This window comes from Ictalurus punctatus, chromosome 3 (genome assembly GCF_001660625.3).
Source record: "Ictalurus punctatus breed USDA103 chromosome 3, Coco_2.0, whole genome shotgun sequence".
NCBI lineage: Eukaryota > Metazoa > Chordata > Actinopteri > Siluriformes > Ictaluridae > Ictalurus > Ictalurus punctatus.
Genome location: NC_030418.2, coordinates 28,299,462 through 28,312,457, shown reverse-complemented (window position 1 = coordinate 28,312,457; position 12,996 = coordinate 28,299,462). Strand labels below are relative to the sequence as shown.

Below are 12,996 nucleotides of genomic sequence, written 5' to 3'. Positions count from 1 at the left end.
GAAGGTTTTAAACTTCAAAAAAGGTAAATGTTTTTGAATCCAGGTTTCTTGAATCAACATAATCTAATACCATACAATAACATATAATAACATTATCTATAATATGATAAAATATAATCTAATAATGACAGGAAACAAGACATATTCATTGCATCTTTAATCAGATTGTAACTTTATGCTTATTTTTCACAAGTAGTGGGGTTCCCATCCATCTGTTTTATATGAAATTTAAATTTGCACATATGAAAACCTGAATAGAAAAACAGACAAAACTCTATATTTGGCCGACATAATTGGCAGGAAAACATTGTATCACTACAGAGCAGATGCAGAATAAATAAAATAGGGTTTTTAAAATAAATTACACTTTATGTGAAAAATCTAATAAATAAATTAACAAACAAACATAACAAACTGGACTTTCCCAGGCTACATCAAGCACAACACTAGATATAATATTAAATTGTACATTACATCCTAATGAAATGATTTCTCTGGGATATTGTGAAGGGATCAGAGTTCTGGATTTTATATGATAACTTCTTTACATATTAATTAACTGTAGAATCTATGACAAACTGACAATTAAATAATGAGATTTTGAATGACTGCATACTTTTGAGAATGTAAATATTTTAAGCTAGTACATGGACAAGGACAAATTGTTAAACTTTCAGGAGGTTTTATAAAAGTATTAGGTAACTGTAACATCAGTGTCTTTATCTGACCTTTTTCTATGTACTCCATTTTTATCCTCCTCAGCAATTTAGTGACACAGACCATAGAGACGGTTATGAACTCTTCATTCTTCCATCCTACTGATGGTAATGTAACTGTATCTGCATTCTATGAACAAATCTGTCTCAGCATAATTGTTTTGGTTGTGTCTCTACCACTCAACATATATGTTTTGTGGCTGATTGCAATAGGTGTAAGAACTGTGGTAGTATCAGAATTCTTTTCTCTTAACCTCTGTGTGTGTGAGTTTATCATTTGCTTCAATGTGTTATTGGGTTTATTCAGTGTCATACTCTGTAAAAATGAACCAAAAAGCCCTTTTTTTCTTCTTGTTATGTGCTTATCCTTAATGCATAGTATCAGCCTCCCCTTCTTCCAGTGCTGTGTCTGTGTGGAGCGATATGTGGCAGTGATCCATCCCGTTATCTTCCTAAAATACAAGCCACTAAGATACCGCACAGCAATTTCGGCTTTTGTCTGGATAATAGTTTTAGGATTCAGTGTTTTTTCTTTATTTTTACAGTTGAGAAACATATTGTATTATATTCTACTGCCAGAGTACATGCTTCTATGTTCTATTAAGATTCTCTGCTCTATAGCAGTGCTTAAAGCTTTGCGGAAACCTGGACCTGGTGAAAAATTAAGTGTAAAAGATGCAGAGTCCAACCGCATGAAAAAGAAGGCTTTTTTGGTGATTGTAATTATTCTGGTTTACATGTTTATTACTTATTGTCCAATGATTATGTTAGTGTTTGTGTATGATTCTCTATCAGATACACAGAAATCAACATGTATATCAGCACTTTCCTACTTTACGATATTTTCTGGATTTGCGCATCCATTTCTGTATCTACACAGGGTTGGAAAACTTCCTTTCATTCCAAGCTTATGATTCTGTTCAAATTACAATGAATACTACCAGCACTAAGATATATTATTTTCATTATGTAATTTTTATGTGTTTATAAAAACAAATTAATTGTATAATGATTAAAATGTTTTGAACTTGTAATATAAACGTAGAATTGCTGTGATATGTAAATGAGGTGGGATTTTTTCGGGATGTTTTTGTTTATTTTGGTTTCATCAATCTAATATTTTTTGTTTGTTTGCTTTTTAATTTAAGGCATACATATGGCCAGGTGCATAAATATTTGAATATTGTTTGTTTTTTCAGCCTAATGATGGCTTGCTTTACTGGAAGTGACAGCTCTTTGGACTTCATAATAAAAGTTACCAGCATCCTATTTCAAATACAAATGCCACACTTCTAGACACCTCTAGACCTTTCACTTACTTGTAAGTGAAATAATGACAGAATAACACTCACCTGGCCATAGAACAACTGAGCAGCCAATTGGTCCCTTAAAAGGGGAAAACCACATACCGCCATGCTGCAATCCCTACACCTTTGAGCCATTTTGGATGTACAGTCATGGGAAAAAGAAAGTACACCCTCCTTTAATTCTATGTTTTTGACCTAAATAACAGGATTTAAATAACAATTGTGTGATCTTCACCAACTTCTATAAACAAGCAAATAACCAAAAGATTTCAATATGCAGTCATTTTATCCCAACAAGTAACCCAACATTCAGAAATCAGGTGGGGGGGAAAAAACAAGCATAATTTGGTAACACATAGAACCACCTGTTAGCAGCAATAACTTGAGGTAAACATTTTCTGCAGGAGTTTTTTTTTTTTTGGAGAAATCTTGGCTCACTCATCTAGACAACATTGCTTCAGTTAATCGATGTTTGAGGGCATTTGTTTATGCACAACTCTCTTAAGATCCTGCCACAGCATTGTGTTTTTTTTTATGTCACCTGATGTTATGTGTTGATAGAAGTTGGTGGAGACCAACTTCAGTTGTTATTTGGTCCCTAATAAATAAAAACATAAAATTGAAAGAGGTTGTACTTTCTTTTTCTCATGACTGTAAATATCCTAAAATGAAAGGCCTGCATTTTGAATTCTGTTTAGTTATTATATTTATTTTCTATTGATATTCATGGGCCTGACTGTTTTAATAGAGAGCTGAAAAGTTTCATTATTCTGCATAAATGTGATTTTATAGTAATAAATGTTGATTGACACAACAAAATTAGGGCTGTGGTATTTTTATATTGCACTTACGTTGCATTGTCTTTTCTCTGAAAAAAATATCAGCAGGGGATTGCTTTTTTTAAGAATTAAATGCTGACTTCCTGTAAGAAGTTAATGTAATTCCTTGTTACATTGCATTTCTGTTTTACCTGTGTATCGCAGTTGGCCCACAATGATTGTCCACTTACAGCCCCTGGCTGTTCTCAGTGGCATGGATGAAAGTGGGGAATTGAAGAAAGCATTATTTTCCAGGAGGCATTAGCATACATATAAAGCAATGCGCTTTGTAGTTTCTCATTGACTTGTTGTTTCTTCATTCCTACTGCACTGAATTCTTATTCAAGTTTTTTTCAGGATTATTACTAAAACATTATACTGCTTAAATGCTAATAACTGATGACATAACAAAAATACTTTTAAAAAATCACTGCTGTGCTCAATGTTTTTCACAGACGCACATATACATCAATGCAATGAAGGTTTTGTTTTTCAGTGTGACACATTGCTCTCACAAATGCATTTCACATTTTTATTAGGTATGCTTCTTTTTTGCCACAAACAATACAATAATAGGTTTTTGCATATGATACTTGTTCTTGATAGCTTCGACGAGTTCAAATCTTAAAGCAGATCCTGTCGTGTTGTGGCTGGCAAGCTTTCACATTTCTTCCATTCCAGACAGTGTGTCTATATTCAAAGAGGGAAACTATTGAATTGTTGTATAGACCTAGTTGACTATTTATTTTTCTAATACCTTTATATTTTGTTGCCTACTTTTATTGTTTCTAAAAGTCTGTATTTTCTTGTGTTGTTTATTACTGATAATTCCTTTGTTCATATTATCTGGAAGCGTAGGGAGGAAGGTACTATTTATTTTGTGCTTACCACCTTTTTCTTCTGTTTTTGTTAGATAGAGAAGCTAGGTAGATTTATGTTGTTAATTTTCTATTCTTTTGGTTGTTAGATTAAGATAGCTTCTTCTGTTAGTAGTCAGTGGCTGTTTTTGTTTCTTATTTTGGCCTGGCCTCCTCCTGAAGACTGTTGCTTCCTTTTGAGTTGTTTAATAAATCTTTACAGTTGAACCTTGAAATCCTGTGTGTGCGTGTTTGTGCTGCAACTGGAGAAGGGCTCAGTTATGTTTTCATATTTTTCCTTTCCTTGTTACTTGCTTCCGACCCTTAGACTGGGGATGAATATAAGAAACATCATTTTGACATATTAAGGCACAATCTTCTCATTATTAAGACCAAGTGAATGGTATAATTTATCTTTAACTGACGAACATGCCGGCACAAATTTCCGGTACGCCCAGTCCTGCTTCGCCTTCCCTGTGACTCACCGATAGACAATAGAGCAGGGGTCAGGAACCTATGGCTCTTTCAGTGACTGCCTGTGGTTCAACAGCAGGAAAACAAAATAGGAATCATAAAGTTTAGTGTGTCAATTCAATTAAAATTCTATATATTTTTAAAATATTATGGAACTCATAATTGATGCCCGTTTGTTATGTATACACCAACCTGCGGCACAAGCAGCTCAAATTTCACTGGACAGTGTTTAGTAATTTCCTGGTCTAATTCATAAATCGGTTGAAAACTACACAGCCAGTCTGTTTTCATTTTTTTTAACAAAGGTTAAATGGCTAAAAGTAAAAAGATGACGAGTATCGTTCTTTCCAGTCTGAACGATCAGGCGAATTTTCATGTTTGGAAAGTCGCATTAATGGTAAGTAGTGTTCATTTTACTCTTACTTACCTACTGCATCTTGTACTGATTTACCATTTGATGAAACTTTCATAATTGATTAAATGACGTCCGACTGCCACCTACAGGTCTGTTAGGTGAAGTGCAGGCTGTAAGGTCAAGCACATGCAAACTGTCAAATGGCCTTTATTACATTACCACTTTTTATAATAATGCAATAATAGTATCCATACTCTATTTTATATCCATACTCTGTCACCATACTCTATTTTATACTTTAAGGTAGAAATGCTCCAAATTACATATTCTTTAAGGGAAACCCACAAAAAAATTAACAAGATGTTCATGTGAACTGTGCAAAAATGCTTAGTAGATCTTGTTAGTAATCATTCTGAATATTAGTGATAAAAATGTGCCAAATACAACAAAAGATAAAATTATGTTACAAGTCAGACTCGATGATAATGGCATTGATGGGCATGCCTCCACGACGAACAAGTCTAATCCTTCTTATTACTAATTTATATGCTAAAAATACCCTTAAAATATAATTCAAACATAAAGGAAGCTACTGAAAAAAAATGTTTTTTAGACATTTAACATTGCTGTGACCAAGATCCTGTCTGAATCAATTCCCAAATCTAGTCAGCTCATCTTCTGGATACAATGATAATTCTGTATAAATCCTACAAACATTCAACAATTCATTCTTGAGATATCTATGCTAATGATAATCTTGGATGGACACACTGACATGGCTCAGTACCATATGTATTATTGTGAATATTCAATACAGAAATAGACTGGCAATAATTACCTTAATCATAGGCATAACTTACCATGGGGATGCTGGGAACATGAGCTCACCAATTGATATGCACGATTTTGTGTTATATACAATAGCTCACATAATAATGCTTTCTAAAAATTTCAGTCATATTTAGGCTATAAGTTTCTTAGTGTTGCATTTTTTGTTCAATCTTCATTTTTGGCCCCAGCACTTTTCATAACAAAGTTATGGCCCAAACTCACAATAACATGGAAACATGCTAACTCTTAGCCATGGAAAAACTGGCAACCGGAAATGAAGCTTAGAAACCAAACTTATATTCTTACTAGAGCAGTCAAATTTGTAATGCAATAAGGAAGTGGGGCATAATTCCACTTTATATCATGCGATGTGGAACAAAGTTCACATCATTGTTGAAGTATAAATCACATGCAAATGCCTATAGTGACTCATCAGTATTGTGCCACCACTGGAAACAGGAAGTGAGTCTGAACCAAACTTTTTAATATTCTTTCAAGAGAGTACATCAGATTCATACCAAATTTGGTCAGCATGATATCATAATATCAAGAGATGCAATTTTGTTAAGGAATTATTGTATAATTCCATTTTTATGTCATGTGATGTGACTGAAAGTTCACATACATGTTCAGTGATGCCACAAAATAACATCCACATTTTTTAATAAAGTCAAATATTTTTGCCTTCTTGTTGCTCCGCCTATTGTAGGGAAGTTTTTAGATACCTTATAATGTCCAAAGAGAGGGCCTCGTTTTCATTCTATGGCATGTACTTATCATCTGATATGTATAGTAAATTCCTCCTCTAGAGTTCTACACTATATGACTTCTTTGGGATATTAATTATAGCTATAAGCAGTCCTTGAGTTTCTATCATTTTTGACCTATGGCTATGGCTTCCAAAAGAAGCTATCTGCCGGGAACGGAAAAAAAGAAAGAAAGAAAAAGCGCCAAGAATGTGAAGCAAAACAGCAAGAAGAACTTAAACGTATGTATTTTTTTAAGTATTTTAAATTATCATTTATTCTTGACAAACCATGCAATGAATTAATTAAGAACAATACTCCAGTCAGTCCAGATCAACAGATTCAGCAGTAGTCCAGTGTGTTTTGTTAGAAATGCCACATGATTAAATGTAATTTTCAGTTTGTGTCAGCATACATCAATAATCAAAACGTTCTTATACATGTTTTAATGTACAGGACATAAACATATTCCTGTTCAGCAAAGCAAGCTGGTGTATGACACCTGTCAGTGCTTTAAAAACAATGCCCATTTTTTAAAGTTTGCATATTTAGATAATTATTTCTGTATTGTAATCAACTCACTGTATGTTGTTTGTTGACAGTGAAACTGCTCTGAAAGAACAGATTAAGGGGTGGGGGTAATTTGGGGTTTTTTTTATGAAGGCACCTGAAGTTTTGGAACGGCACTGATAGTAGAAAATGTCCAAATTTGGCGCCCCCTCCTGGTTCCTTGCCGCATGTACAGCTTGTGTTGGCCGCCAGGGGGCGCACACACTACCGTTTCAAATGCAGCTCCACATGAATGATCCTGACGTAGGATTGAAGGCTGGCCAGGTAACGGTGTTGCTGAAAACTGGACAATTTAATCTATCACAGGAGCTCGTTTTGGAATTATTCGCGATAAACGAGTCGGTATAATGCCTGGTAAGTCATATTAGATATAAAAATGTTCCGCTCTGTTTTTACACTACTGTCGAATGATATCGTTGTGGTTTTTAGTCACTGAAAAACACGCGATGTATTTTTTAGCTGCTTGCTAAATATTAGCCAGGTCTCAAGTGTTCGTTAGTTCCATGTGACACTATTGTTTTATTACTTGCTTTGCAGCGTAGTGTAATATAGTTGGCGGATAATATCAAAGGTTGTTTTTTTTTTTTTAATAGCATAATCAAGATGTCTAAAGAGCGCTGATGTGGAAAGTAACACCGTCGAGGCCTTGTTTCCTTTAGCTAACTTCGACGTCGGCCTGCTTGGTGATCTCGCGAGATTGCGCGAGATTGCGCGAATCAAAATATCCCCAACCTGTTTTCGTTGTGTATAATGTGTATTTCACGGAATTCCCCCAACTCTGCGCTACTCAAACATGCTTCCAAGTGTTTGTTCGAGTGTAAAACTTGGATATGATCCCACCAAGGAAGCGATAGCCTCATGTGCTCATTAATAGCAAATATATTCTATCCAGGTTATGCTAAACGCGGGGGGTGGGGGTGTATTAGCAAACGTTTCAGAGCAGTGATGTAGTGACTATATAAAACTTAAAAGCGTCTCATTTAGATTTTGTCTTGGATGTTTTTACATGGATGTGCAAGTGTGTCAGCCTCTGAAGTAGTTGACCTGACCTGAGACTGGTCAGGGCCCGTCAGCCTCTTAAATAGCTGACCTGATCTGAGACTGCTCAGGGCCCCTAGGTCTATGGAGCTTGGGCTCAGATGGGAAAGGTGTCCACTAGGGATGGGCGATATGAACTTAAAACTATATCACGATATTTTTTAGTATTTATTGTGGTAATGATATCAGTGATGATATATTATATTATATTATATTATATTATATATTTTATATATATATATATATATATATATATATATATATATATATATATAAAAAATATTAGTGCCATTCACCACAGTTTTTGGCTATAAGTGACTGCTGCATGCAGTCTTGAGAGCCTCAAAAACACAAACTTTGATCTAAAAGTAAAACTGATTTCCTGTAACCAAACTAGATACACCTTGTAGAGGGACAGTAGCTCCTTGTTTAACGATAAACTCCTCTTCAGCTTCACATCTGCCTTCCGCCATACATGTTTTCGCTCTCCACATGAGCTGTGAACGGGTCGCAGACCATCGCACACAGAAATACGCCATCAACTAGGCATTATCATTATTATCACTGGAAGACTAATTCATATTGTGGGGAGAATTTCTACCGGTATATCGCAAACGATATCGTCCATCCCTAGTGTCCACATAATATTAATATTAATAATAATAATAATAATAGTAATGAATTTGATTTATTGAAGGCGCCTTTCAAATCACTCAAGGTCACCATACGTCAAGAACAAGAAGTAGCAATAATGACAATGTCAGAGTAGTAGATAGCAATAAATAACAATGTCAATAAACCATAAAAGGGGAGAGCGACAATTACAAACATGACAACTGTAAGAAAAACAGAAAGTACTAGATTTGAGTGCAGACAATAATCATGAAGGATAAGCTATTCTGAATTAGTTTTGAGTTTGACTTTAAATTGGGATAATGAGTCTGAATTACGGATGATAACTGGGAGAGAATTCCTAAGGCGAGGAGCAACACGGCTAAAGGCCCTATGGTCCGTGATGGTTAGATGAGTAGAGGGTGTATGGAGGAGACCCAATGAAGGGGTGTAGGGTTGTAAGAGATCTGTAAGGTGGGGCGAGGTTAACAAAGCATGTGTTTGCTCAAGGTCCTTGTTATTGAGGGCAATAAAAAGGAAAATAAACTGTATCTGAAACTAAATAGGAAAAAGAGGGAACACACCCTGACTGGGACACCAGTTCATCTGAGGGAACCATGCACACACATGTTCACACACTTGCACACCTAGGAGTAATATAGCATGTCCAGTTCACCTAGCATTATGTTTCTGGGAGGGACACGGGACGAACGTGTGTGACTCTTACAGACACCCGAGTTCAGGATTGAACTGGTAACTCTGGAGCTGTTGTGTGCACAACAGTACTCGCTGCTCCTCCATGTCACACAGGATTAAATATATTATTGTTGTTTTGCACATGTTTAACATAACATGGACAGTAGCTAAGCAATGATTTGATGGAATTCATGATCATATTGAATAATATTTGCTATGTTTTGAGACTACAAAAAAAAAAACCTTCCAGTAGTGCAGAAGGTTTTCTGTTTAGGCTCGCACCAATCCAAGTGTTTCATTTTCTGTATAATTATGATACTGACTCATACTGACATCCTCACAGCAACTGACCCATTCACTCTACAATTTTCTGTTGCTAAGTTATGCAGAATATCAGTGACATGACTGCAGCAGATTTTAAAACCATGTGATTATACAGCATAAATTACATCGGTGCATCAGAAAATGTCAAGTCCAACCTAATGGCAATAGTCTTTAGTCATTTGTGACAACTGAATGATAAGCAGTGTTTGTGGACATTTTTGCTTGTTTTTGTTTTTAAAGTGAGATACATGCATGGTATTTACTCCATGTGACGGGTCACATCTCTGTCCGTTTGAGTATAAAAATGCTGAAATTGTGATGACTGTAGCCTGTTTCAGATTTGCCTACGGCTTTTAAGTATTCCTTTATTAAACATCCATAGTCCTTTGGTGTTTAAGGGGCTACTCAGATGGGAATATTCATTTGCTTAAACTTCCTCAGAGCCTGCAGATATTAACAGTCCTGAGGTGGCAAAGACACCAGGGGGCAGCAGTGGCCCTGGGAAAGAAGACAGCATGCTGAATGGACACAAGGAAGGAGAGGCCAACCCCTTTGCAGAGTACATGTGGATGGAGAATGAGGAGGAGTACAACAGGCAGGTTAGTGTAACTTCTAATGCAGCTCAGGGGGTTTTATATGGGCATAAAGTTTATGACTTGACTTTTTGTGTTAGTATATTATACATGGAAAAAGCCTGTGTGGGTTGGTCTCCAGGGTCTCTCTCTCTCATAATAAAAAAAAAATGTCTGAGCTGTGTTTGCACCTGTAATTGTAATTTATCTTAAATTCACACAGGTGGAGGAAGAGCTTTTGGAGCAGGAGTTTCTGGAGCGCTGTTTCCAGGAAATGTTGGAAGAGGAGGATCAAGATTGGTTCATTCCTGCACGGGACCTTCCCTCTGGAGTTGGACACATTCAGCAGCAGTTCAGTGGCCTGTCGGTCAATGACTCAAATGCCGAAGACATTGCAGTAAGTTTTTTGAACTGGAACAGTGAAATCAATGTAACAGAAGTAGGGGTGTGACGATACCCTTGGGTCACGATTCGATTAACAATGCTGGTTTCACGATTCGATTCTCAGAATGTTTTTAACAAAATTTTAATTAAGAAAAATTATCGTTGAAAAGATATTGTAAACAAACTGTAATACATGTTCACCATATCTTAATAATAAATAAATAAATAAACTTATTGATTCTCCCAAAATTATGATTGAATAAGCAAAGTCTTTGACTTTGTAACAGAGCCTGACGTGTTATTTTAACGAGAAATGGAGGTTTATTTGCATCATTACATTGCTAAAAATGAGAGATTCTTTCTAAACCAGTAGTTGAGGGTATGTGCACTGTATGTGGTGTAAATAAGTTCCTCCATTCCTGTCTTCACCTCACCACATCTGCACATTGTTGATTAGACACATGGACAGATGTCTTTCCACAACAAGGTTTGCAAGTTAAACTTTTAATCATGAAATGTTGATTTCTCCACATTGAATTGTCTGAAATGTGGAGCATCTCATCATCAAAATCAAATAGTTCTAATCGCTTTTCACCAGTGCTTGTTAGTCTTGGTTCCCTAAATACATTTGTTTTTCTCACAGATAAATAAGTGTTAATTTATCTAAAATAAGGGATAAAATTCTATCGAACACTAGAAGACTTTAGAAAAATCTGGTATTGTTTTACAAATGTTTGAGGAACTCACATTATTGTTTTATCTTTTGTTTTTGTGTTTCAGCGCAAAAGCAGTTTGAACCCAGAGGCAAAGGAGTTTGTGCCAGGAGTGAAATACTAGGGATCTACTGGGCTCCCTTATAGAGACTCTTATGTGACTGCTGATGGTCAGCGGTCACCCCCACCTCATGCCTCAAATTAAATTTGGTGTGTGTGTGGGGGGGGGGTGGGGGGGGGGGGGTTTGATGCTCTTCTGTAAGCTTTTTATTTTTATTTGTCTCCATGTGTACCCTGGGCAGGATATTGGGGTGGGCTGGGAAATCCAAGTAATGCTCCTATTGGACTGATTCACTTTGTGACTAGCTTTCTGAGAGGCAACAATGTTATTTCCACTATTGTGATAGTGATTACCAGTTTGTCCCTGGACATTGTTAAAAGTTTCTTCTAATTCCTTTCTTTTCCCTTTGTACCTGTCTTTTTTTTTTTTTTTCGTCTTTTTTTTTTTTTTTTTTTTTTTAAAGGGAGGAAATGTGTCAGAGTGGGAGGGGAAAGGGGTGGGGTGAAGAATGATGGACACAGCAAAAAGGATCATTGGCAGGTGGACCAGTTCAGAGTGTTTGGAGCTGATGGCAGCTGACTTCCTGTAAGGGATTTCTAATGTGTTTATTTTTTCTTCTTCAATTGAAGTCCTTTCACTGTGCGACTTGCATTTACAAAAATGAAGAAAAAAAGTATAATGAAATAAAAGAGTGGGTTCCCTCTTTGATGTGTTTTGCCCACGGTTTTATTGCATACTACTCTGCAATGACTCAATATGCTGGGTATTTAAGGTGTTTTATTGCATGAGGTATCGTATGAGAAAATGTAATGCACCATTAAAGAGTGTAAATTGCTAAAACTAAGATGGTGATGATGGACAACTAAGTTTCCATTCATGCTGAACTGTACTGAGGCTGTTTGTCTCAGCCCTCAGGCTCATTCAGTGGTGTATTAAATATATAAATCAATTCAGTAAGTCTAAGAAAGTTTAGATGGCACTGGAAGTTACCTTTTAGCTATGGCTGTAGAATATGTTGTTTGGCATTGCTGTATTAACAAATCAAATACTGTTCTCTGTCTACTAACCCTAAGAAAAATAATATCACTATAGTGGTACTCGGGAGCAACTCAATAAGCCTGGCATATTAAAACAAACCCAGTTCATTTTTTTCTCAAATTTGTCATTTACCAGAATTGCAGCTAATCTTAAACCCTGCTCAATTACTATAGCAACATATACTTATGTACAAACCTGCTCTATATCAAGCTAAGCTTGAATCTTAGTTTGATCTGTTCTTTTCGGAAAGCTCTATGATGTCACATTTCTGACAGGCTAAAATAATATTCTGGAACTATGACTAATAAATTGCTGCCAACTTAGCACATCTAATATTACACTGCATTATGTAGTCTAACATGGTTGATGAGGGAATTACTGTTTATCGTGACTATAACAAAGTCTGAACAGGAACAATCTTGTATTTTGGACATTCTGCAATATTCAGTCTAACTATAAACTGTTAAAATGTACAGCGTTTCATACATTAATAAATTAAACATTGTACTCCATGGCAAATCGCTGTGATAGAGGTGGGGTTATGCAACAGATAGTTCTGGTCACTAATTTGATTGGATGAGAAACATTCCAAGAGTGCTTGTATTTAGTATAACCACACTGGGACATTTCACTGTTTGTATCACTCCATTTGTCTGTGTTCACTACTTGAAATTCCAAGTCTATTGATAGTTTTTTACACTGAAACTGTTGGTACAGTAGAGGTAATGACATCAGTGGTCATGGCGAACGATCCATTTTCCATGAATATAACTTTTGACTTGTTTAGATGAAAATGCAAAGGAAGACACAAAGCCAATTTCACAGAAAGCACCTTTAATGGGAATGTACAAATCAGTTTGGGCCCAAGCTAGCAAGTTAATAGG

At 35.9% G+C, this 12,996-nt stretch overlaps 1 protein-coding gene across 1 annotated transcript; it reads left to right on the top strand.

Moving 5' to 3' along the window:
* Positions 1–6,879: 6,879 nt before the first annotated feature.
* On the top strand, positions 6,880–11,782 carry paip2b (poly(A) binding protein interacting protein 2B). The gene is made up of 4 exons (XM_017465044.3): positions 6,880–7,028; positions 9,786–9,943; positions 10,140–10,313; positions 11,081–11,782. The coding sequence occupies exons 1-4, from the start codon at positions 7,022–7,024 to the stop codon at positions 11,135–11,137; spliced, it is 396 nt and encodes a 131-aa protein (XP_017320533.1). The 5' UTR covers positions 6,880–7,021; the 3' UTR covers positions 11,138–11,782.
* The last annotated feature ends 1,214 nt before the right edge of the window (positions 11,783–12,996 follow it).